General features: G+C 42.2%; 1 protein-coding gene across 9 annotated transcripts in view; it reads left to right on the forward strand.

Moving 5' to 3' along the window:
* The window catches only part of LOC117752701 (protein shisa-6), a 69,539-nt gene that overhangs the window by 28,601 nt on the left and 13,057 nt on the right, over positions 1-27,881 (forward strand). For 5 of the 9 annotated variants that reach the window (XM_034570267.1, XM_034570266.1, XM_034570270.1 and 2 more), the window contains exon 5: positions 17,156-17,194. The exons of the other annotated variants lie outside the window; for them this stretch is intronic. In XM_034570267.1, the coding sequence (XP_034426158.1) occupies positions 17,156-17,194 (39 nt within the window). The remainder of the gene's footprint in view (positions 1-17,155; positions 17,195-27,881) is intronic. 9 annotated transcript variants of the gene reach the window in all.

Here is a 27,881-nt window from a genome sequence, read left to right on the forward strand (position 1 = left end):
GGACAGGAAATAAAGCTAAAGACACACAGACAAACTCAGAATAAACAAGCAATACAAACCAAATACAAACACAAGAACAATGTGCAATATCAAAATTGCCCAACAGAAAATCCAAGAGCTCAGGGTCATGACATATTCTGTGATTTGAATCCCAGAGTAATATGTGCAAGGCTGACACAAACATCAACTGAGTTTTATATTTGTCATAACGTTAGCCGAAAGAAGCCGCCAACAGTAACCAGACAGTGTAATAATGCTATAAACAATGCTGCTACAGGACAAACAATAAATCAGCAAGGGTTTAAATAACATACACTGGAAGTGTCGTGGGAATCAGTGCTAGTTTCTGAATGGAATACTAATTCATCAGAGAAATGGGTTTTCCCATGTTTTCAATGTCGTAAAGGAACAGATGGCTTCAGTTGCTTATGATAATATTATATATATTATATATTGTTATATGAAGCAACAGCTGTAGCTCCAACTTAGTTCATGTTTTGAAACACGTTTTTTTACTTGATTTAAAAAGAAATGATTTTGCTGCACAATGGCTTCAGCATTACATCCACTCCCAACAACAGACCTATTAAACGCGAGGTTTAAACAAAATCCTGTTTGCATGTGTTGAGACACCACAGGGCTCCCTTTAGGGCACTTCAAGTCAAGCTTGGCACTGTAAATGGGAAATAAACTAAATTGCTTGCTCTGGTTAAGTCACAAACTTCTCCAGCCAATCAACTACGTGCTTGTGTCCAAGACAGTAAATTTGGCCAATGTGAGTGGATGGTGCAGGTTTACGGATAACAAGGGGCGAGGATAATTGGCAGTCGACTATTCCATTGCAAACAGAAAGAGTGGAGTTAAGAATTAATTGGGAGTGCAGATGAGAGATTGGTGGCGAAATTAAAGGGTGAAAGCACAGAAAGAACATCTAATGTCAAAAGTATGGGGCAAAGAGACTGATGGGGGGGAGTCCAAACTTTATGGGTGTTTTAACAGTCTGCCCACAGGTGTGGTGGCTCACGAGAGGCCCTCTGAGAATTAAAGTTCCAGTGGCCAGACTGGCAATAGTGGGGAGAGTTGAAAGGCTTGTTTTCTTCTTCTACTGCATATAAAATGGTCTGGATTCCTCAATTGTGTTATTACGTTAGCAATGCTCGTCTATGAATTTTGGGGTGGATCTTCTGAAAGAACACATTACGAGGTTGGGTGTATTTGTATTTATTTTGCTGATGATTCTCAGCAGTCTGTCTCCAGACCTGCTGACGGCAACTTGAGTGCTATTTTGGAGTCTAAATAAGTATTTAGAGTCAAATCATCAAATTTAAATGCCACATTAAGTTTAAAATTTAAATTTAAACTCCATTTGGATAGAAACCTGAAATAAAAAAAATACTGTGCCCATCTTATTTCGATGCGATTTCCAGGCAGCGTTTTCTCTGGGGGAGTTGATGGTGGAAAAGCACAAAAGGGCCCTGCAGAGAGAGTTGACTCCTGCGGATGTGGGCAATGAAGCGCAACGGCTGACAGCAAAGCACTCGAGGTGTTAGTGTAAAAACTGCTCCTCTATCCATGCTACCACACTCTGCTGCCCGAGCCCATGTTTGCTGGCTCAGTCCTTTAATTATGATAGTCAGCTGATAGCGGTCAAGCCACGCACGAAGACGGCAGCAACGTGACAGTGATGTAAGATGTTGTGACACCGCGAAAAAACTTGGCTGTCCATAAACAAGTGGACTTTGATTTGGATGCAAGGAAGCTTCCTCTCTCTCATGTCTGCTCAGTGTCAGGCTGCATTTTGTGGCCTACCTTGTAAAGTTTTTTGTCCATTCTAAACCACATAAAGAAGATGTACTTCATTTGTGCTCCCTTCACTAAACTGCCTCTATTCCCTTGATTTGGCATCGATCCGTCTTCTCGGAGCATTGTCTGTGCCAGCCTCACCAGTGCCATCAATACTGCATCAGGTTCAGTCTAAACAGCCCGGGAACTCTTTTGCAGCCCTCATAGGGACGGGTAATAAACTATGTGCCTGTCTTCCCTCCCTGGGTGGGGAGAGTCACGTGGCAGCGGATCTCACCCCGTAGCTCTACTTCGCAAACACTAATTCAGACACTTTCCTTTTGTGCCAGGAGGAGGGTTGAGGAAATGATACAGGCAAAAAGTTTTACTTTTACATTATTAATCACCTCAAATATTACTCGGTAATCTCTTGTAATTAGTGTCTGGTCCTTTCATCACCCAGAATCAACATATTAAATGTTTATAAGAGAGTGAGTCAATATTTGCTCGCTGGAAGTTAGATTGAATTATCTCGATAATTACTTGTGAGCACTCAAACCCACCTGAGCAGCATAGGGAATTGATATAGTCCAGTTCTGTATTCTGGACTACAGTTGGACCAGATTCCGCTCCAAACCCCATATGACTTCCCACTCTTCCCTCCTCAGCCTCTCTCTTGGCCATGGTGGTCTATCTGGCAGACACAGCAATCTGGAGTAGCATGAATATAATAAATTAAACCGGGAGGAATCAGCCATGCAGCTGCCACAAAGCCCCCAGGGAAATATAGTAAAAAATGGGAAGTGTTTCCAAAGGATGATATCTTCTGTGCTTGCAGTTCATTGACTTCAAGCCTTTTAGCTAGCTCATTAGCCTTTTAGTTATAACGTTATGGTTGTGCTGATGTTCTAATTTCTGTCTTCTAATTAAAGGTCTGAAAAGATTATCTCTAAATCCACAGTGTGTCGTGTTGAGACACAATGGACTGGTGATTAATGCACAATAAGCGTTATGTGAAAGACCTAATGTCTAAATTGGTCGTTTTGGTTGAGCCACCAGGGCGATGGGACCAACCAAGGGCACGACCAGTTTCAGGAGGCCTTATGGCTCATCTGGATGATGACATCGTCCAATGCAGTGACCCTAGGCTTCCATCTTGGATTCTATTTGCAGATCAGTACTTGTCATTTTGCCAATCCGTGTGAATCTGGACAGGCCACCCATTTGCATGGAAGTAGATGTTATATCACATTTTTATCTCAAATTTATTTAAAATTATTAAATTTATAGAAAAAAAACTAAATCTGTTATAAACTATATTCCTCTAATAACATAGTATAGCATAACAATGCAAAATACATTGTGACCAAGTGAATTGAGTCGCTTGTAGTGATGAGCCTACAGAGAATTACCACCCAAATCTGCTGATCCCCTTGGCTTCATAAGTTCGTCGCTAAGCTGTTGTCAGCCGCAGTGGCAAAGAAAACCCTAAAACCCACTGTACACTACCTGCTCAGCACCAAACAGCAGACAGATCCAGCCAGTGACTAGTTGGTGAACATATTGAATACTTTGTCAGTGTAAGCCCATTATCCTTTATTAATGACTCGCTCATATTGACTACGGCAGTTGTGATGGTTTAGAGAGTGAGTCAGTCTTTATAAATTACTTTATTAACAGAGTGATGGCAGTGGAGTGATAACTCAGCACCCAGAGACACAGGCTCACAGAACAAAAGCTACAACAAAAAACTTTTAACTTTAAGTTTCTGTCTATCTTGCGTTTCTTTTTTTCCGAAGAACGACATTGACATATTCAAAGGGCCTTGTCTTTAAAAGTCATCTCACTCTCATCTGCTGAATTACCTGGTTGCACTACCAGTCAATGAAGCTATAATTATTATAATTAGGATGTACAATGGCTGCAACTAGCAAGCTGGGCTGAACTCGTGACACCATGACACCATGTGTGGCAACATTTTGTGTTTAACAGCCTTGATCCGAAATCAGGAATTCACATTACATTGTAGCTCAGGAGCGGGTTAGTGACTTGTGTTAGTGACGGCCCTCATGGCCCAAATCAGTGTCTGCAAACGGCTGGTGTCAGTGGATGTTCCCTCAGTTAAAGGGTCAAGCTCACATTTTGTCAGCGCTGCCCTCTCCCTCATTACCTGCAGTGACTGCTGAAGGACAGCACAGACACATTCCTCCCAAAATACCACTGACAGGTAACACAATGACTTCCAACAGACAGAATCTGAGTGATTTTTCTAAAAGTCACGCAGGCTTTCTCACAAATAGCACGGCTTGCTGGCTGTCCTTCATGACTTCCTTCCTCCTGGCAGGTTGATTGATAGGAATGCACGCAATCCATTATTTTTGGCCTATTGATTGAGCCTGGCAATCAAAGATCAGTGTTGTGGCAGTGGTAACCGGACCCTCCGAAGAGACGGCTGCGTCACGCGGGCGCAGGCCGAGGTGTCAGCTGCCGTACTACTAATCACCCTTTGCTGTGAGTAATGGCTATGAAAGCAATCACAGGGGAAATGCATCATCTCTACAGACCCTCGATCTATCAACCTGACTCGCTCTCATTTGACTGAAACGCATGCCAACATGAAATATGACACTTTGTGAAAGGCAGAGGGAGCGCGTTGACTGCGGAGCTGCAGAATGTAATATTTAAACAGACCCATGAAGACCCATTGTATTTCATCTTGTGACATGTACGTGTTGCACATTTCTGCAGCCGTTTCCCCGGGTAAACATCACATGCCTGGCTCCGCTGCATAATTACAATGCTTCACCAGTTTATACGCAGTTAAAATAGTACTAACAGTCATTTTTTTCCACTTCAGTCATCTTTCATTCTGTGATGGTAGGAGAAGAAAGAGAAGCCTCGTTTGCACACCACCCAATAACTGTTTGTCTGAGAGTTTGATGGGTTTTGCCAACGAAAAGAACAAAAGCAACAAGCAGGCATCCTCAGCTATTGGCGGTTTGCATTATGAAAGGGGAGCAAGAGAGATTCCCCCGGGTCTCTTCACAAGTCTGGAATATTTTTGAAATAGTTTGGCAGCGCAGATGTAATTTCGCACAATGGGGAGCGTTTCCTCTCCAATCACAGGAGCCGGCAGTCCCATCACCTTGCAATCTGCAGACTGGCCTCTTCCTGCTCTGTTCTCCCAAGTACCTCCTCAATATGCAGCGTGTTGTTCTTCCCAACAGGTTCCAAAAATCGTTCCTAGATTTCTAGGATCGGGAGTAAAGGTCAAAAATGATCATTTATATATTTGTACATCTGACAAATGCAAAACTCGTCATTTTGGAATTAACTGCACGTTGCATCTCTGGAAATTAATTCTATAGTTTTTCCTCTCTGTTCATTTTGTTTTTGTCTCAGTGAAGGTTATAACTCAACAGTAACTAAATATAATATTAATAGTTTCCAACAGTGTAGAAATGAAGAATAATTATGTTTTTGTCCGTTAAGAATGAGCCCATTATCTCTACATGAGCAGTAGGTCTTTTTCCGTGGAGTCTGCCATTTTGCACCACCCTGTTTCTATGGTAGCCCAGAATAGACACACCAAATACCGTCTCTAGAAGGGGGCCCGTTGTGCTTTTTATGTTCCCTGAATGCAATGTTTGGAAGGGGCAAGGTGAGAATAGGGGTATTCAGATGGTTGCTCTTTAACTCCACAGACGCTTTATCCAGTTACCTGACATCTAATCTGAAATGATGCGTGTATACATTTTCTGCATCCTACTCCTCTGTCTTCTTGCTGTGGAATGAGTCACTGTTTTTCAGCCCCCCCCTGCTACCACCCCCCTCGATCTGTCCCCCCTCTCATTGACCATCCACTCACTTGTAACTCATCCAAAGATTTTGTTGTTGTTGCTATTTTTCTAAATAAACCTTTAACAGATGGAGCAAAAAATACAACTGAGGGGGTTATGTCCCCTAAAAACCCATCTGGTCACCAGTTTAAAGCTTATTCAAAGTATAGCGATACTTAAAAAGATATAAATGCTCCAACATGTTTCAATGTTGAAATCCTAGCTTAGATCAATTATCCAATATTCATGTCCAGAAGTATAATTGATTCAGATTTAAGCAGAACGTTATGAAATCAGCAAGTTCTTTCAACATTAATCTGTCTTTCAACATTAATCTGGAAAATCAAATCTCTGAACAGTTGCTCGCCTGCTAGTTTAACAGCTAGATTGGAGGCAACGTTACCCAAACTGCAAATCATCCTTGAAAGTCTAAAATCACTTTGAACAATCGAACAATTGACATGAATATGAATATCAGAGCAATTTACATTCCGCTATTACACCTGTCAGTTTCATTTTTAGAATTTTTTCTCTCTACCTTGTCATCAGCCATCCCATCACTTTGCCGTCTGTGCTGTTTGACTGACTGAAGTCTCTGATCTGCTCAGGTAGATCAAACCCCTCGACAAAAAAAAAGGCTAAACCCAGTGAGATTTCCGTCGCCTTCAGGAAGGCCTAGGGCAATAATTTCTGGTCCCACCCAAAATAAATCAAAATTAGATTACTAAATTCACATGACACTTTCTAATCAAGCACATTCAGCTATGGAGGCTGCAGGCCTTCTGTCCTCTCTTCATAGTTTTAGGACAGTTACCCTTTCAAAATCAAATTTGGATTATAAGTGAATAATTACTAAATCAAAGGGCTAAAAATAACACTGATATGTTTAGCCTTCTATGAAGAAGTGTTCCCCAGTGAATGTGTGCAGATTGTGTTCGGTACAGTGCGCTGTCAGAACTGTCCTCCTTGACCAATTTCAGGACATTTTAATTAAGGAAAACATACAACGGTGTCACCCAAAGTGTTATTAAATGCTAAATTTCATTACCTGCTTCTTGTGAAGTGAACATGTATTTGAAGAAAGTACAGTGAATATAAAAATGCATTCAACAGCTCGACAACATTCACGTCAGGGTGACTCATAGACCAAAGAGCTGAGTTTTGGCCTCATCACCATGAAGAGCTTCTTCCAGCTGACGTCAAAGTCTCTTCTGACAAATTGTCGGTATCGTGTCACGTGGGTGTTTTTTAAGAGTGCCCTTGTGATTAACATGAAGCTTTTGGCAACTCTTGTTTATCAGTCCGAGCCTCAGAATCTTTGCACTTCCTCTTCTCCAGACAATTCTTAGCAAACTAGGTGGCAATATTACTTGGAAAGGTATCTCTCGATGATTGGTCAACAAAAATATGGTGTGAAAAAACACAATAGGTCTAGAGAGACAATCTGAAGGGTGTGCATCTCCTTGCTTTTAATCGTTGCTTGTTTTGAAAGTTGTCACATCAATTCATTCAATAGTTTTTGAGACATTTCCCTCAAACTCTTGTCAACCTTGCACTCTAATCTCCTTTAATTCTGCGCTATGAAACAATAAAAACATGACTTCCAAGGGTAGTGTGTACTTCTTAGGCATATAGCGTAGTGTGTGTGAATTGAAAGAAGAGGAAATTGCACCAAGAGAAAAGGATTTATTTCCCCGTGAGATGCAATCATGATGAAATATTCAACTGCCCACATATAGTGCCATAAACCTCTTCCCAAGTTCCCCCTCACCCACCTAGCTTCCTCCAGTCTGATGTGGCAGGCAACAAAATTAATCACAATTGCTGTGATCAGTGCAGCCGATGTGACTAGTGGCACTTTGCTGAAATGTTAATAGAGCCATATTCTATGGTGCACTATTCTCGGCAGGAAGTCTGTGGCCTGTGGCTGCTCAGTAAATCTCGATGACTACATTAACTCATTACCATGAGTCACGGCGCGCAGTGCCAACAGCAATTAAAACATGACAGAAAAGAGAGGTGTCCTTGGGCCACTGTTCCGCTCGTGAGACTGATGCGCTTTACTAGATGGAGCAGGATGATTGACATATCAATAGGCGCCGAGGTGGATTAAATGGCCTCAATCAATATTCAGATTTGTCTCACTCACACCTCTCGCCTGAAGCGAATTGAGCACACCTTGTCAAGTGTCGTCGGCTGTTGTGCTTCAGGCTTTGCGGCACTGCTGCTGCTGAGGCAGGAAATCCTTTGGTAAAGGAAATCACCTTTTTTAATTCATAGTAATTGAAAAAGGGCCAAAAGCTAAACAAAGTGGAAATTGTACAAAAAAATCATAGAAGGGCGTGAAAAGTCCCCAATGTTTTATCCCAGTAGAGAGGAGGATAATATACATCTAAATCTTTTGTCTTCTATTCCCTATTTAACCGGGAGGTCAGAGAAGACGGGAAAACCGTAGCTTCCAATGAATATGTCAGGGCTGGAATTCAGCTCTCTCTGTCTTTTGTAGAAACACATTTCTATTCATGAAGCCAATCCTCCGTAGTCATGACACTGCATACTTATGTTTCTTTTGTAAAACTCCGGCAAAATGGTAATTAAATTGCAACTGTGGGCTTCTGTCCCCTATACAGACTTAAAGAAGCCTTTATCTACCCAAATGACTGACAGTTGATTATGAAAAACCCAGCATTTCTTTTTTTCCCCCTCTCTCCTGCGTGAAGGCAGTCCACCCACACCTTCTTTTGTGCGCGCCATTGTTATGGCTCCATTGTTAATGAGTTGAGAATTAACTGGCTGTAATGACTGGAGACTGGAGCCCCTGGTGAGCCTGATTGTGCTGTTGAATGGGGAGTTGGAGAAGTAATGTATGGACGGACGTGCACACTGTGCGCAGGTATCTGTGTGTGCTGCCTGCTCGCCGGGAAAAATACTGGCGCTGTCAGAACTGGGAGGGTCATTTTCAGGACATTCACGCCCCAGTGCTCGTTGCTGCTGTGCAACCCGACATCAGGTGTCTTCCTGTGGCCATTCATCTACTTTAGGGGATTGGTTTTATTGTGATTTTTGATATCGAGCAGACGTCCGCTGCTGAAGCTGTGGCCTCGGTCACCTGGGGGCTCGGCACAAACTAATCCATTAAATTCCGAATGAGTGCTATTAGCTCATGTGAAGACATTTGCTTGGTATTTAATCATTGCAGATATGAATTCATTTATTCTCGTTTTTTCCTTTCTGCGTCATGTTGGCCAGTAATAAATATTACAGACACATCCAAAAGACAGCGGTTTTTAATAATTCTAACCTTTTCATTTATTCATTAATTTCCGTAAAGTCTGTCCACATTCAGATGCCTGGTGCTAGCTCTTATTCTTCTATTTCTGTTAACAAATCAAGAATTTAAAAGCAATTTGACATTGTTCATTAAATTACAGAAGCGTACTGCTGTCATCCTGGGAAAAGAAGAAAAAAAAATGGATCAGTTTCACATTATAACATAAAACATGTAGTGTTATAACTTGTTAAAACATAAAACTTTTCAGGTTATAATGTAAGATGCATCATGTTATAAAGTGATCATTTTACATTATAACATGATAGTTATCAATTCTTTTCTTTTTCCAGTGTAGCAGCAATACACTTCTGTATTAAATATCACAGACTGACAATTTTTTTTGTGAGACACTGGTCAGGTCAGTGCTTTTGCATTTACCTTTATACACTTTGAAGTATCTTCAATAAGCTACATTTTCAGTTTATTAAAATGCTGCCTTGGCGTGGACAAGAAAAAAATCATGTTTGCAAAGTTACTTTAAGAAGTAATTCTGTTTTTTTCAGGAGTTTGATGGGAGGGTTGTTACGAATACCTTGCACCTAACTTGCTCTGGATATTGGAGGTGTTTGGAGATATATGCTATAACCTCTGCTTAATGAGAGGTACACCTTCATTACATATTGTAGCTTGATAACCTGTGAGTTAGCCACTGCTGAGCCTACAATGAGGATCACATTGTTAAGAGGGTTAAAGGGTGTGTGAACACTGCAGCTTTACTGTAAACAGCCCCTGGAGTGCTGCATGTAGTGGTGGCAGGTTACATTATCTGTTGGTCGTCAGTAAAGTAAATACATCCACCCATGGGCTCTGTAAATCTCGAGTTTGTAGCCCCTTTTACACTGGACAAAAAAACCCACTAACACCCTCTAACATCTGCCTTTTGTCTGCAATGGGAATTGATACAATCGACATTCACTCAGCAGTGATGGAAACGTGACATCCAGGTGAACGCGATCATTTCGTCTGTATTTAGTCTGCATGCTGACATGGCACCTGCTGGGTTTGGACGGGCATTGAACTTCTGGGCGTTGGCTCATCCACGGCCATAAAGGCTTGTGTACCTATTGATTTTTTACATGTCGGGAAAAACGTGCAACAGCAATTTCTTCCTCGTGTCATGCAAGATGCAACACAGGCAGGACAGCGAGGGGAGAGAGCCTCTCAGGTCCCGGCGCATTTGTGGCATTGAATATGACACAACCACGGCCCTCAAATCCCACAACTGCCAATATGAAAGGACCCAATCACCTTTTTTAATTTGTGTGTAAAATAGGTTGTTGTGTGTTCCTGTGTACCTTCAATACAGAGGATGGGTTATGTGGGTGTGGTGGCTTTAGAGGAAGGACCCCGGCTGATAATTCGAAAGTAATGTAGTGACTAGAACAGCTTACTTCTGCTGTAAGTAACCGACCAAACAATGTCCGTGTCAAATTATATTTTATTCATGCCTCCACCACTGGGGCTGCTTCACTGAGATGCCTCAGGGTTGAGGCAAAGGTCAGGTTTGTCCCTTTGCAACATCCATAACAGGTCAAGGAAAGCTAGCTGTACATCAGTGCTTAGCGAAAAAAAGCGTATTAAGTACAGTGCAGCAGACGAGCTGGATTTCGGAGGCCTTTTTCTGCCTTCTTCTTCTTCTTCTCCTCTTCTTCTCTTCTTCTCTGTCCTGCAGCATAATTCTCTATAATGAGCTTGTGGACAGGAGATGAGATATGATTCTTGGAATTAAAACAGCATTTTCTGCTTTGATCATCCAGCAGTGTGTGAAGCACTGAAATAAGACTCCCCCCGTCTTTATCGAATCTTTGCTCTCACTCTCCCTCTCTTAATCTTTCCCTTGCTCGCTCACCCTGCTCTATCTGAGCTTGGGGGATTGCTGTATGAGATGGAGAGTTAATGAAGAAAGTGTTTTTTTTCCCTTTGGCCCCTGCAAGAACACTGGTAAACTCTTGCAACTTTGTACTCTGCTTTTGTTAATCGCGTCACGATCGGCTTTCATGCTTTTACAATCCCAACCCCTGAACCAGTTAAGCATAAATATTTAACGCCATTTTTTTCTTGCCCCCGAGAACGTCTTAAACAATCGCATACGCTGCTAAACAAATGGATCAGAACTACGTTTTGCTCTTAAAGTTGGATGAACAGCTTTCTCTGTGAAACAATCCCACCGACATCGTCCCCTTTTTGTTCCTTTTCATTACACACCGTCTTATTTTACACCACTTACAGGCAAAGCAGCAGTCACACACACCCTCGCTCTCACGCACACACTCACACGTAGCCTTGTCTTCATAAACTGCGAGTGAGATGCAACATTGTCAAAAAGCCATTAAAGATGCTATCATCTAATATGGAGGCTGACGTGGGCTGGTGCTGGCAGCGTCGTTATGTAAGCAACTTTCTCAGGGACTGCTCGCAATCCAACACACCCAGCAGGGGAGCTGTGATGTGTGTGTGCGTGTGTTTGTATTTGTGTGTGCATCGGGTGAGGGTTGTGAAACAAATCGCACATTCAGCACGCTACATAATATTGCACCCAGTGTTTTGCCACAGGTACAGAAAGATTCACTCCTTTGTGCCAATTTGCTAATATGCTAATGCGCCGTGATTAGCGAAGCAAGAAAGTGAGCGCGCGTTCGCTCAGTGAGGTGTTGATTTGAAGAGATCAACATCCCGGGTGGCGGATGAGACAGAAATGCACATTTCTGGAAATCAAAACTTTGAATTCTATATTCAAAGGCCAAATTAGATACTTAAGAATAGGCTTGAATGTTTTTTTATGTGAATCTTATTACAACACTGAAGTTGTATGCACACTGAAAGGGTCCTCTCCATGAAGGCCTGTATGAAAAACACAGTGAGATTCAATTCAATTTTACTTCAGCACATGATAGTGTGTGGCTTCAGCGGCCTGTGTAACTGTCTTTTCAGTCGGAAGTTCCCTCTTTGTGTTACCGTAGACAGTCGGTTACTTCTTCACTGTTCCACACTGGTTGTGCACAGATGGAGATAAGTGTGCAAAGCTAAGACTGCTGAGACTAATGTTGTGAGAGAAGAAACAAACTGAGGTTGTAAATAAGTACGATTATCTACATCACTCTAAGTTAAGTACACTAAAAGGTCTCTGCTGTAATTCCTCATTGCAGAGTAAAGCAGCAGGTCAAAGATGAACCGGAAAATATGTGATGATAGTCTAGAGTGAACTGTTCATTAATGAGTTTGACTAACCTAGAGGTTTGTTCAAATCCTGATTATCTAACCGCTTGTTCCACGCAAGCACTAGACAAGATTCCAGATAACAATTCAAACTGAGGATTTAATTAAAAACAGGGGATTATATTCAATTAAAATGTTGCATTTATGTTCCCTTGCTACACCAAGGACACCACCTCTTGCGTTTGCGTTGAACGGAGCAGAATCGTCCATTTTGGACATAATTAGCAGAGATACTCTTTGACCTCTTTTAAGTGATGTTCCTACATCTCAGAAATCCACATGATGACCACGTCTGAAACACCCTTTTATCTCATTTGTTGAAATCAATAAATAAAGTAGAAGGGAAAAAAAGACTGTGACCCTCGAAGGACTGTAATAAACACAACCAATCATTTCATGACACTAACTGACCTGCCCTTGCTCTCACTGTGCACGACTGACGATGGACATAAGTTAGAGTTAGTCACAGAAAATGGGCTTATTTAGTTGCCAGTCAGTGCAGGTTCATGTGTTTTGGGGACATATCTTTGATCGTTGGGAGGGGGTGGGATATATTGGTTGCATTTTTCAAAGTGTACCCTGTCCTTGCTAGGCTTTTCCAGGATTACCAACCCTAGCTTTAAAGAATTGACGTCCAAAAATCCGAAAACAAGACCCAAGCAGTAAGGTGGAAGTGTCCTTGAAGTCATAATTGCACCAGTTCAGGCTTCCTGCTTCTCCGATATTTGAGCTGAGAGCGAGTAGAACAGTGAAGCAGGCAAACGGCAGCTTCGCATGCTACACTTAAATCTCAGAATTTGCACTCTACGATATACATTTTCGCTAATGAATAAATGATCAATCCTTTTGCATGTGGTTTCTGTTCCGAGGCTCGTGAACTGCGCGCTTCAGCACCGCTAGCAAACACTGTTCAAAAGAAATTATATGCGCCACATTGTGTGGTTGTATGGAGAACAAGAGTATGCAAAGTCTTGCGGTCATAAAAAAACATTTAACTATAATGAAACATACATCAAAGTATGGCAGCAGCCTCTAGAGTCAGAATTACAATTACATCGCCTCAACATCGCTGAAATGCTCATTATTATCAATGAAAGTTACAGCGATGAATGATGAATGGAGCTTTAGTAAAACTGGGTTAATCTCCCAATAGCTTCTTACAAAAGGGTTAACTGAGTTTTTCTTGCTGAATATGTTTCCTGAACATCCTCTTACCTTGGCTCCTGGTATATTGTGAAAGCATGACACGTCCATTGATTTCAGGAGATAGCGCTGCTGATACGTCAAGGCCAGCTGGGCTAAGGGGGGCCGGAGCCCTTGTAGAGCGAGTTTCCTTTGGGCTGAGAATCTGAGCAAACATTGTTAAGTGCTGAGGGTGGGTACAGACTGGGAGGCAGATTTGCTCTGGGAGGGAGGTCTCCTCGGTGCACCGACTCCCCTGCAGTTGTCTTTCCCCTCGGTGGCGCTGCACCGGGAAGTCGGGAGCACAGCTGACTCCATGTAGGTGTAGAAGTTGACTGTAAAAACACGGCCCCGTTCCAATTAGTGGTATAACCAATGCTGTTTACTGCTGAGCTGCCAACTACACTTATGCCATTTGTATCCCTGCCTTAAAAGTCTTGTTTTCACACATTTCGTTCCTGCACTGACAAGTCAGTTTCAGATATTTGGATTTATCTCCTCTCGCCGCATCGCGAGAAAATTGGGTGTCAGAATAACTGACTGTTCTACATGACAACGCTGTGAAAGGAGTCGATTGTTTACTTGTGCAGTGCCGAGGGGGAAATGCTGAATGTTCTCGTGGCGTGCAGGCTTCTGTTGACGAAAACACAACACACATCATAAACACGCCGCATAATGCTGAGTCATGAGAACTGTAACTAATGCTCGGGGATCAATGTTTCTTGTCACATTTTGCTTCTAAATAACTGTGCAGGAACACTCGATAAAATGATGTGGGGAAGAATACAAAAAAAGGATCATTTTGCAGCTCAAACAGCAGCGTCGCAAACAGATGAATTACTCGCATTACATCAACCCAAACCAAAGGAAATACAGACGGATCAAAGCAGCTGCATATTTTCACTTGGCTTCACTGGGTCCAACGCACCGTACACCACAGGAATACGTCTCCCTCATTACCCCCTTCACCGGGCGTGAGGCACGGACCACACAAAGGATGCAGTCATCAATATGGCAGCCTCCCATTACACGTCTGATGGATTTATCAAGCCATTGATTAGTTATTGGAATAACATTCAAGGTCATCTAGCAGGAATCTGCAGTACTTAGCAGTGCAGGGAGAGGTTAATGGCAGCTGCCTGTCCCTGTTTCTTCCAGGGTGCACTGAGTTCATATTTCATATGAGGTCAAAACAACCATCATAAATCTGAGGGCCTGTTACTGATCAATACCAGTGTATGAAAGCGCAATTGGTCAAACTGAAATTTCATTTGAGGTTTATGATAAAGTAAAAATCAAACGACACAACCATTGCTATTTTCTTTTTTTAATCATTGCATTTCCTTCTTCAGAAGACACTTCTGATACATGTTTGCTTTAATTAGGTTCATTATGCTCCTCACTAATATGAAGATGCATTATTTATGTCACCTACAGGCAGCTCTAAGCTGCTGTGTGTTATTTTCTTTTTTTTGTGGCTGAGCTTTAGAGATATACAAAGAGGTAAAATGAGAGACTAAACCCCGCACATGAAATACACAACACAATGTTTGAAAAATAACAATTCATAATTAATAATTATTAAAAATACATACAAAACTTGCTGGAAGCTACTTAATTTAAATAGAATGGAACTTAGGCTATATGCTCAATGTAATTACTTTATAGTGTGTCTATATATATATTTTGCTGAAGAGCGGCCCCTGAGGCCACACGTGGCAATTAAAGGCTCATTGTGGATGCATGTGTCACAGAAGCACTGATAGGTCAGCAAACTGACTCATTAAATCTGCTTTCACACATGCACTTAACTCTGCAGCTCCTCCGTATTTTCTCCAGAGGAAGTGCATGTGTCAACGCAAATGTCCGAGTGAGACGCTCCGCAGTTTCTGCGTTCCACCCGGCCTCCTAGTACAAAGTCCGTAGAAATCCAGGAGAAGTCGATGTGTGAACACAGCAGGAGATCTCCCACTGGATTCAGTGCGACACGGTGGGGGGGGGGGTGGGGTGTTGATGGCGCTTCTAACACACGACAGATGCAATAGGGAAACAAATTATCTAAACGCCTGAATAACACGGAGGATATCGCTGTGTTGTGCATGTGTGGAAGACAAACTGTGAAGTCAGTAGCCAATTCTCTGGTTTTTACCCACAGGTCATATCTGAAAATTAATCACAATAATATCACATTAGTATCCATCTGACGTGAGCTAACGTTAGCCACGATACCAGACCACTGTAACAAAACCCCTGATTGAACTGAATACAGTGAGGTTGCATTTGATTTCTTATGAATTCACCTTTGCAACTGTAACTAGGGTTTGGTACAGAAACTGACCAAATCACAACGCAGATTTCGGTGCCTGGGCTTTGAACTGATATAGTTGCTTATAGGCAACAAAAACATCAGCACACGTGTCAAGTTACCATTACATTTCACCCTGGTGGGGACACACTCTCTACACGGCTCTGGAAGCCACGTAACGTAGAAGCTACCTCAAACTCGAGTCGACATGATAACAAATTGCCTAAAATGGTTCGAAAGTGTGGCTGTATTTGACGTGAAACGATTCCGACACCGGGACGTTCACCAAATGTCTGAAAATAATCACGGTTAAAGGGAGGAACTCGACAATCAAGCGCTGAAATAGTTATTTGGTGTTAAATTATAGTAGTTGAGTTTTGCACTGATTTATATTTGTATATATATATATATATAAGTTGTGTATCGTCTATTTTCTTATCGTCAACCCTATTTTTGTGCTTTTATTAATCTTTTGTAGTCTTGTTTTGATTATCAGTATGCACAACACTACACTATGTTAATCCATAATGTGTTCCCTCGCTCTGCTGGTGCTCATGTTATGTGTACTTTAGCATTTTAGTTCTAAGATTGGCTGTGTGCATATTTCTGTCACAGGGGATTTCATGTAAACCTCTCGGCTTTATCAGATCGCCTGTGTGGGGAAAAAAATCTGCAATTCATGCTCACCAGTGTTTCTACAGCAACAGCAACACTCCCACCTCTTGTTATTAATGCACTCCAAACTGTATAGGTTTATTTGGTCAGTGGGTTTCAGGTCAAAACCAGTGCATATATCGCTCCGACCCCCAACTGGGGGAATGCATCCCTGTAGCAGTGTGTTGCTGTGTGGGAGGCAGCAGCAATGAGGAGCTGATGTTAAATCAATAGTGATGGATCAAAGTGCTGCATGGCTGGAGCCCTGTGGTGTCAGGGCGCGGGGAACAACAGTGTCTTTTTACACCTCCTCCCCTCTTCTCATTATCCTCTCCTCCTGTCCTCCTCTCTTCATCTTCAAATTCCAACTCCTCCGTCTTCCGCCACACTTGGTGGCATTTTATGAGCGCGTGTGTGTGTGCCTGTGACTGCGTGTGCACGAGGGGACAAAGACAAAGAGAGGTTACTTGATGCTTTGAGTCATGGGGGCATCAGCCTGTAGATGGGAAGATAAAACGTAACACAATCAATATATACGAGCACTAAAATTGTTCTCATTTCCAGCATCCTCCTGCACTACATGTGTCCACATACCTGCCGCTGTAACACGAGGGAACTTGACAAATGTTGTATGATGTTTTTCATAAGATGTGATGCCATTGTACTGCTTTGTTGTCTAAAAGCTGCTGTAAAACACAAGATCATAAAAACAAGGAGGGATGTCGTGAATTTGACTTTTCAGCACAAAAGATGTACAGATTGTGTTTCGTTGTGATTTTATTTGTTTGTTATTTGACCGCACGAGAAGCACATTTTAACAAATAAATACTTGGTTGTGTTTTCTAGGAGAAAATCATTGGCCGGTCCGCTCCCAGAGTCACCATGGTAGGGATGGTTTGTCTTTGTTCACCGGTCAAAGCTGCCTCTAACCAGTTGTACATGTCTGTATTATGAACCAGTGAATGATTCTAACCGTGCTGATCTGAAGTAAGATCTGTCGTGCTTAGAGGCAGCTTACACCTGCCGTGTTAAGTGTAGTGCAGTGCCTTCTTGTTGACCTCTGTCTCTCTGTAAACCTAACCCCTGTATTTCCCCCCTTGACAATTGGCCTTCCTGTCTGTATGATGGATCCATGTGCACAGCCTGGTTTGTGTGTGTGTGCTGGTTTTAGGGGTGTAACAGTACAATTATTCAATTTGGCAACAAAATTCTTGCTTGTGTGAGCGGATGTAACACTAACATAAAAAATGTTGAGACCCTCATTACTAGTTGCCTAGAATATTCTACAAATTCTACAGTTAACTCTACAGTTAACTGAACAATACATCCTGTACCGCAACAATTGTGGAGAATACACATACTGTTACACCCCTGGTTCTGTTTTAATCAATGGTGTGTTCGTGTGGGCTTGCCGACAAGGAAACATTGTAGAGAGAGGACATTTCTATTGCACTCTTTTTGTTTTCAGCTAAAATGCCATTTCTATCAGAAGAGTTTGGGACTAATTAATTGTAAAAAAAAAAAAAAAAGAAACGAACTAGGGCATAGTCTCTAAACAAGAATATTCTGTCCCTCTTGATGTTTGTTGCAGCTGGCCCACATTGTGTTTTCTTTTCATTGTGTTGTGCCTTAAAACCCAGATGGTCCCATTTCACTCCTCTGTTCTAATTCCTGCCCTTTGAAATGTATGTTTTGAACTGTTCCCCTGAAGCTGTTGCCTTGTGTCGTCCACTTTGCTGAACTGAATGTCCTAACCCCTATGGTGTGCGTGGTCGTCGACTCTGTCCGTCTCAGTGGAGAGGAGGGCTGGTCTATAAAGGCACGGATAAAGGCAGTTTTGATGATGTTACTTCTTTTATTTTAAGAAGACATCAGATAAATCTGTGCTTATCCTTGCTTGCGATATACGGACCCTCCTCTTCCTCCTCTACCTCTTCCTCGCCCTCCGCCTCCTCTCAAAAGGAAGTCTGCTTTTCAACAGCCCGCAAATGGAGTCGGTCGGTATGTCAATCAACTGGTGAAAAGTGGCTTTTGGAGAAATGGCTGTTGAGTATTATTCCTATTATGTGACATCAGATGAAAATGCCATGCTGTTACACTGTTTGATTTTCAGGAGAGATTATTACCCTTAACCCCCATGAGTCACCTCGGCTTTCTAGCGAGTGAGATCAGACGAGCTCCGTCGGAACCTCATGAAGCACTACTTCAATAAAATGGATCTCTTATTGCCTTTTAACACACGGGGTCACACTGGTCCAGGGTGGGTTCACTGTCTATCACATTTCAAAATGAACTGGATATGAAGTTCATCTCCAACCCTCCTGCCCTTCCCCCCTCCCTGCTGAGACTGTAATGGCACATTTGTAAAGCTGGAGAAGCAGGGACGTGTCAAGTAACTACTTGGCCTTTGGTGTCATGGGGGTGATTGTGAGTTATGAGATAAAGAGTGATACTTACTGGCAGTGTGGAGAGAAAACGGTCTGGACTGGGATTTTATTGCACTTGCAAGAACACAGGAACTTTGTAATGTGCAGCTCCACTGATTCTCATAAAGGCAGTTATCTATAAATGCGTAATGAGTCTTTTTTCGTGCAGCGGTTAGTTTCATCCGAAACATGTTAATTTGTTCTCGCTTATTTGCGAGACACTTGGAGCAATGCGGCGCCAAGTGCAACAATGGTGTGTTGGTTAGTTTCAGAAGTACGCAGTTGTGCCCATTTGAGCAGCTACGGGTGTGTTGAACTTAAAATGAGCTGTGGTCGGGCGTATTAGGAACATTGATATCTCCAGGCAACGGAGAGACATTGCGCTTTTGACTAACAATGACCTGGTCCGCGGTCAGTACTGCAGTATTTCACTTTTAATTTAAGGCACGAGGTTACGATAGTAATATGCAGTACGCACATACACGGGTGACCTGCTTGTGTGCAAAGTGGAAGTTTCCTCTGCAGAGAAGTGGTCTCTCTTACCGCCTGGCAAATCCAGCCTTTAATTGCAATCTGTCAAAGTGCGAGTGCGGTTGGAATTTAAAGGGAATGGAAGATGGCACTCTGATTGCTTTATTGCCTGTTACACCTCAAACACCCATAGTTTTATTAAGACACACTTTTGAACCATATGCCTGGTGCAGAGAGCTTTTTTTTCCTCTTGTGAAACCAACAAAGAGCACGAGCATGGATTGTTAAAATAAAGATATAGGATAACTGAAAAGCTCAGCAATCGAGCACCACACTATATATTTGCAGACTACAGGCGGTCATAACAGTAACTAATAACACTATCAAGGTAAAAGTTTGATATAATCGTGATATTGATTTGAAGTCCCGGCCCAGCCCTACTTCCCAGTAATGTTGTTTCACTTGCACTAGCCGCAGGTATAAATACCGAGATCCCTTTATCCATCTATCTATTTATCTATAGATTCTTCTTGCTCTCTTACAAATGTCTTTAATGTGAATCTGTGCTTGGTTGTACCGACATATTACGGTTGGTACCCTTATTAGAAATACCCTTCCCAACATAACCCACACAATGGTATAACAATTATCTGATAGAGTTTAAGGTCTCAGCAGATAATGCTCTAGTGGTGTTTCTTTCTCAGCGCTTGTTGATAGTGTTTCCCACCACAAACTGCTGACACATTTCCTGCACCTGGCGCTGCACTTGCAGAGGATTATCACCAGTTGTGCAGTTTCCCTCAGCTCTACAGGCCCCTTCCCTGTCAGCCACAACATGGCAAAGAGTATTAGAATATTAGCTGCTCTCGGTGGTGATTATAGTGGAGTGGTGCTGGAAGAGCCAGATAACAGAGAATGAATATTGGACTTGCATCATCATCAGAAACACAAAACTTTAAATGAACTGGTAATCATGCGCCGTGGGTGCGTTGCCAAGCACCTGTGTTTATGCACATTTTCTGCCTTCAAACACAGGAAATTAAAAAAATGTCTAAACAGACTTCACGCTTGGTTTGGTGGAAAAGTGTGTGTATGTATAGAAGCAGCAGAATCAAACTTTGCTAATTACTCGTGAGGTCTTATGAAGCAGATGGCGTATGAAGTTTCCAATACGCTGGAGAAAGGGAAAATCTGACTTTGATTTAGTAATGTGAGATACCACTGATTCCTGATTTCCAGATTTCCAATCATTCAGAAAACCCAGGCGGGTTTTGTTTTAACCAATAGTTTGTGCAAAAGCTTGATGTGCTCAGAAAAGGAGAAATAGGCTATAACCATTTCAAATTATAGCTCTCTGTATGCGGACGCCTGCCACTGCGGAGGGACTCTGTGACTGAAGTCTATATCTCGCCCTAGCAGCACATTTTCTTCTCCGTCTCTTCACACCGCCGCGGCATAACCTCATCACATTCTGAATTGTGATTAAATCTCAGATGCTTACTGAGGTTTGTGCAGTTGCCACAGCACCTCGCAGGCCTCCCACGCACATCACATAGAACGCTGTCGCTGTTCGGAGACCTGAAAGAGATCCACACATGACTGCGTCTGCGGTCGGCCATCATCAATGTCAACACTGTTCAGTAGCTTACGCATTTTTAGTGCCGTAGTTCATAAATCACAGGCGGAAGGAGAAGTAGTCCTTATCAACCAGGTATTATTTATACTACATCATGTTTATAATGTGGTTACTTTCCGCTGTGTCCCTGTTGAAATATACCTCAAATTACTGAGATTAGATATTGATCTTTTAATATGAGAATCGATCTTAGAACAGAAACGTTTGGGATCAGAAGCACCTATATTTCAGTATCGACCTAAACACCACCACTTTGATTTGACTGGTGCTCTTTTAATTAAGTGTCCTCCTCCCCTGCAATGGTTTAATGGCACCTACCCGGAGAAGTATTGCCTGCTGGTCGCAACTTTGGGTTAATGTTCCCATAATAGCAGTAGAGGAGTTTGCGTTTGAATCTAGCATCACTGCACCACATTACCAGCACTCACTGGACTCTGCCTCCACTCGGACCACAGAGTTGTTCTCTCTCTGATATTTGATGGATTGTTGATGTAGACCTTATCGCCACCTACTGGCCCGTCCTCCTTGTTTGAGCGTTTGTCGTTGTTTTTGTAAAACTAAGGCCGCGTGGACAGAGGGTAAAATATCTATGTAAAAAATAGTCACAATAGTGGACAAGGCACAAAGCAACTGTGGCTGATAGAAATACACGCCATCCTCTCCCAGTGATAAATGTGACCTGAGGACCCTGATAAGAATCGTGCTGAAATAAACACAGATCTCACATTCGGGTTTTCATCTGGACTGTCTAATTTTTCTACAAACAAGAAAAACGAGTATCAATTCAAAGGTAGCTGTGATTTTTGAGGGACCAGACAAAATGTTGATGTTGATGTACATGGTTCTTTTTTGTCTTTCAGTTTCATGTTGCCTGATGTTAACTCTGAGTAGTTTCTTTTCTGTTTTCACGGCATATTCAAATTTAAATTAATTTATGTTTGCAAGTATGGAGCTTTGTTTTTTATTATTCATTTATACCAAGCATTCAAACATTTGTTTTGCATATGTTAGGCTAACACATATTGTATGTCAAATGTGTTCCCAAAGCAATTTTTTCAATTCGATTTTGCTTTATTAGTATGGCCACAGTTAAACACAGGAGCTGCGTCTCAATTTGGGCGCCGCATCCTTCGGAGGCTGCTTTTGCCTCACAACCGCACGATTAGGCTGTTCCAATTTGAAGGCTCCTTCAAATGCTGTCGACAAATGTGTCCTGTGTTTGGGGTGGATTTGGATTAGAGGTGGGATCCATGAATCTTTTATACTTTTTTAACATTGCGAGACAGGGCGTTTCCTTTTTTTGTTAAGTTCTCAGTAAATAATTAAAGGTTCAGTGTGTAGAATTTAGAGACATCTAGTGGTGAAGTTGCATGTTGCAGCTGAATACCCCTCACGTCACCCTCCCCTTTCAAACATGAAAGCAAGCCTTTAGTGTCATAAAAACTCAAAAGATGTTTAGTTTCTCCAGTTTGGACTACTGTAAAAAACATGGCAGCCTCCGTAGAGAGGACCCGCTCCAGATGTAAATATAAAGTATTTATATATAAAAGGCCCATTCTACGATAAAGAAAACAACAATTCCTACAATTTAGATGAAACACACTAGTGAAAACATCAGTAGGATTGTTTCATTTTAAATTTCTGCCAATAGATCGCACTGGTCCTTTAAGTCGTTTTCGGGGGTGAATCCATGTTATGTTTTGAGTCCCAGAGTGAGCATATAGAAGTTAAAATTAGCAGAGCTAGAAGTGCTATAAATACAACTTAAGCATTATCACCAGTGCTGAATTGGGTCACAGTTAATCCTCCTGCTCTACCAGTGAAATCAATGAGGAGGTGGGAGCTACGTCTGTCCAGGGCCCTGAAGCTTTGTCCCCTACTAACCGAGTGAAGTGGGGCTATTATGGCAGTTAACATTTAGCGATTAAATGTGAACACTCTTTGTCAGTTTTTAAATGTCAAACCCGAGGTGGCTTCCTTTTCCTCCGCTTTCTTTTACCGTGAGCGGAGGGCAGGGACGTGTTGGTAGCACCGGGTTGTCCTCAGAACCAGAGACATCCGCATTCATAGCTGTCACACACATTCGTGCAGACACACACATGCACAGGGCACTCTGTAGCCCCTCCACCACCACCTCCACCTCAGGGCCATTCATAGCTCTAGTAGCTCCACTTGGCAGAGCTAATGGGAGAGCGGGGCTGTTGGTTTTAGAGAGGGATGACGTGAGGAGAGCGGAGCACAGACCTGAGGACGGGTCTCTAATAGATCAGGGGAGGGCAGTGTGGAGATCGGCGGGTGGAGGGGAGAAAGGATGGCATGTGATCACTGGCCCATGGTGTTGTTTTGTTCCTTTTTTCTCCTCCCAGTGCCCCCTCCATATCCCCCTTTTCATACTTCTACTTCTCTTATCTGCTTTCAGTCTCAGTTATCCTGTATCCACTGTATTACTGTCTGCCCCCCCCCTCTGTGTTGTTGCTGAGAGATACCAAGCCTTAAGGGTTTCCATTAGCTTGGGCCCGTCTGTCTTTATAGTCCGTGTTTTGTAGTCTGTCTGTGTCCACCATGATTTCTACCATATACTTACAGTTTGCACTTTCAGAAAAAGGTTTCTTGCTTTCAGAGGCTTTTTCACATCTGGTGCATGAAGCATAATCTGCTGCAGGATTTCAGCTTTTTAAAAGTCTGAATAGGATGCTCCATTTTAGCATCCTGCCTAAAATTTCAGAGAATGGAAACATAAGTGTAAGTATGCTTAGAGTCGTGTTATAGCATAAAACCCCTTTTCCCAACACCTACTCTTAGATTTTAAAATTGGGCTGAGGTGGGGAAATTGACCAATTTTGCCTTGAGATGGTGTCAGATGATATGTCATACAAACTAGTTTGTGTCAATCATGCCTTTAGTGAGGTAAAGGTAAAGTGAGAGGGTTATGAGCATCTTCCAAAAGATGTTGCCTCATTTTGTGTTTTGTTGATGGGGGTGGTCTGCATGTTGTGCGTTGTGTTTAATAACACTGATCTTAATCACTGTAACTCAGTGGTTCCCAAAGTAGGGGTCAGGCCCCCCCGGGGTGTCGCAGAACACTGAACCTGGGGTCACAAGATGATTTCTAGAAATCAACAAATTTAAAAGCAATTAGAAATAGCGTATTTTACTCATAATTCTTACAAAAGATAAAAAAATGCAAATATACTTTGTATGCTTCAACCAATTCTCAGGATGATTGGGGTTGAACGTCTATGGCACCCATTTAGGTTTCAGAGGCTGAAAAGTTTGCAAAGCACTGCTGTAACTAATAGTAATAAATGTAAATAATAGCATTTATGAACATGGTGGAAATTTTGCATAAGTCAGTATTTTACTTTAAATTAATTTTAATTACGTATAACATATGTTCTTAAAATTCTATTGTTCCAAAATATCTGCACTTGGCATAATATTATGGCTTAGACTAGTAAAACATTGTGTTTATGGTAAATAAGGTTTGATTAAAGTCTGGTTGAGCTTTGGAAAAGATCCTGTTTGAATTGATGGTTCTGTGACAGAACGTGAGGCCCAGTCTCTTTCACACGTTGGACTTTCCACTCCCTGTTTCACAGCCTCTTCAGTCTTAGTTTTCATCTTGCTACATAAACAGACACTGCTTGATGCACTGGCACTGAACATAACTCATAAGCTGCATAACTGAGTATATAATTCCTTGAGATACAGGTTTGGAGTGGGAGAACCTGTCCTGAATAAAAAGGAACCCATCTGTTATCTGTGCAAGCAGCTATGACCCATAGTTACTTTTTATTTAAGTATAACCTCAAGCAGCCATTGCAATGATGACCCCAAAGGAGGAAGTTAAAGAGGATGGGAGGAGTTGAGAAAAGGCAGGACTGAGACAGGACAGGCCACTGTTTATGACCCTTTAAATTCCAACTGTTTATTTTATCCATGACTGTTCCTCAACTTGAACGACATGATTATTACTGTAAACATAAAGCCGAATGGCCTTTAACCATAAGTAACTAACTATGTAAATCCAGACACCAATCTCAACCCTAACCATAAGCAAATAGATTTACATCCAGCCAAACCTTGACCATTCCACAAGCTTATAGACTGGCATTTTTATAGTTTTTATTTAAATGGTTGTTTTATGTTTTAGATTTTGTTCTTGTTTTATCTGTTTAGTTTTATTGTATTGCTGAGTGTCATCTTGCTTTTCCATAATTTGTCTGTCGTTGCACTTATATTTACTTTTGCGCAGCAACTGGTTTTGAAAGGCACTATATAAATAAAGTTTATAATTATTATTATTATTACTGTTATTAATAATTGTAACAATGATCACAAAGGTCCTGGTCGCCACCAACAATAAACTTCACATGTCTACTGTAACCATGGCAACAAAGGTCCAGTATGCCTGCAGCCGTAGGGGAACGATTTCCAAGAGTTTAGGGCTGTGTCAGAGAGGAGGGTTAAACAACCAAGATGGTTGTTCAGGGTGGGGGACACATTTTTCCCCCCCCGCCTGTACACGCTGCTCATATGTGGCCCAAAGCGTCTGAACTGGCGTGGAGCTGGGGTCAGATGGAGGCTCACCTCTGGAGGACGTGCGGGATGTTGAGGCGAATACGCTGATGACCTTGTTTGTTTGAAAGCTATTTTCCTGCCCTTTCATTCACTCACACAGATGAGTGTTTGGCAGAGCTCCATCCAACTCATTTCTCTGAGCATAACTTCTCCACGGAAATACAGGAGACTGTGGCCAAATTGACACACACACACACACACACAGCTGAGTGGATATCATGACGTGGCCGTACAGTTGTCGGACAGAATGCAAATTCTCAGAAATCAATGCGATACACGACACCGCACAGCATGCGACTGCAAATTCTGCCAATGCTCATTTAACATTGGCGTGGGGTCCAAGGTGTTCTGTGGTCGGCTCAGCGTGCATTCTCCTGCCTCCCCTGTGTCTGCTATATGTGGATGTGATGTTTGGAAGTGTGAAGTGAAACAAAATGCCACACCAAATGTCAGATTACTGAGTCACTTGTTTTCCATCTGGATGCTATTATGCAAACGCGACCGAGGAGTTTATTCTCCGGAGGGCCGTTACGAGCAAAAGGGAAATTTAATGTGAGTAATCTTCTCGCGGAGGTGAGGGCGGCCGTGTCTATTACCTGCCTCTGCAGCCCGCTGATCATAGATATATAGTCGATTCAGCCACTAAATCAGACTGACACCATCTTCCAAACACACAGCTGCGTCATCAACATACCGACGGGAAAAACATCCTTTTAGCAATTCAGATAGGGACCCTGCTTAGCCCGACAATCTGGAGAGCATGTCAATCACAAATAATCAACAATCTATATGATTAGACTGCAGCACTGGCTTTGCACCTATTCTAATGTGCCAATTCAAAGAGATGAAGTCAATAACTAAAGGAGAGCAGTGTATCGGGTTGGGGGTGGAAAGTGTGTGTGTGTGGGGTGGGGGGGGGGGGGGGGTCTTCATCCTCCACTGTAAGCTCCCTTCATCATTGACAAATAGTTTTCTGGGGTAACATGGCGAGCAGAGGTTATTTTGCTCTGCCAGCTCAAGGAGGCGCGGAGGGTGACGGTGCAGCAGGGTGTTCTGAGCCGATAAGCAGCACTTGCGCCTGGGAGAGGGTTGGGGCTGCTGGTTGTGCCGGGGCTCTTCCTTGAACGTGGTTAATTGGTCCCCAGATTACGGAGGGATCACCAAAGATGGCTGTCCAGGCTCTTAATGAGCTAAAAGTCTTCACAGTGGACCGTTCAGCTCGGCCCCCGTCTCCCCGGACCCAACGGGCTGAGCTGGAAATTACCAGACCACACTGTGATGAAAATTCTTAGAAATTGCATGGTATTGGTCCGTGCCTGTGTTTTTTAACTGTACTTTCAAGGGCAACATTTATGTTCATGCCGAAATCTGCTTGGAATAACCTCTGCTTATCTCTCAGAATTTAAGCTTCATGGACTTTATCATTTTTTTCCAGCAACATGTCACATTTTAAAATCTAAATATTGTGGCTTTTGGTCGCTGGACTGATGCCCGATGACATGGATATTTGGACTGAGTCACTAACATGTTTTTGACTAGAATTTAATTGCTTTTTTACTTGCACCATGATGGTGGAAAAAAACAAACCTGTCTATAAAAAGCTGCATTGTCTGTACAACTAATGTCCGTAAGAAAATATGTTTTGTAGGAAAATGAATGCTGCCAGAAATTATGTTTTGATCAGCAAAATGGGACAAATCTGCAAAACGTTTACTGACAGCTTTCCCGAAAAAATAGCTACATTTTATTTGTGTTGTGTAGGCAACTCAATTCACATGTTCTAGCAGCTCTGGGCAGGAATTAGTAGCAGTAGTACATCTCTATACAGATTATTTTCTGTTGCAGGGCTTGAGAGGCTTCTAGTGATGTCCGAAACATTCCCCATGAATAATCACATGCCTGTTCACACATACGACATTGCTTGTCTCAGATGGTTTATAATTGACAACGTTATCACACATCTACTCGTGCACACGACAGCAGCCGAGAAACAAAATCCTTGTGACAAGTATGTGATCAGAAATTCTTTTTTAAATATTGATCCAGTGGGCAGTAGGAGCAATACTTAAAACCACACTGCATATTGATACTTTAGGCATTGATCTGACCTTCCTCTAATAGGACTGTCAGGCCTCCATTTGTGGAAAATAACGTTGCGTGTAAATATAATCGCCTACTGATTGACCTCATATTGTGTTGTATAGTAATTCAGTGGTGTGCAGTGTATGGTTTTGTGTAGGGGAAGGGGTTAGGAAATTAATGAACTTAAACATAAATATTTCATTTGGCGAATGTTATTTCTAGAGCTTAATATTTTTCGAAGTTGCTTTTTTTGTTGCACTGCTGTGCAGCTGAAGTGCTGATGGATGTGGAAAGTTGTTGGTATTTCGTGCTCATGTTTTTCAACGTACGAGACGTACGAGTCAACCAAGTGGATGCATTAGGACTGCTGAGTGAA

Source organism: Hippoglossus hippoglossus, chromosome 19 (genome assembly GCF_009819705.1).
Source record: "Hippoglossus hippoglossus isolate fHipHip1 chromosome 19, fHipHip1.pri, whole genome shotgun sequence".
NCBI classification, from domain to species: domain Eukaryota; kingdom Metazoa; phylum Chordata; class Actinopteri; order Pleuronectiformes; family Pleuronectidae; genus Hippoglossus; species Hippoglossus hippoglossus.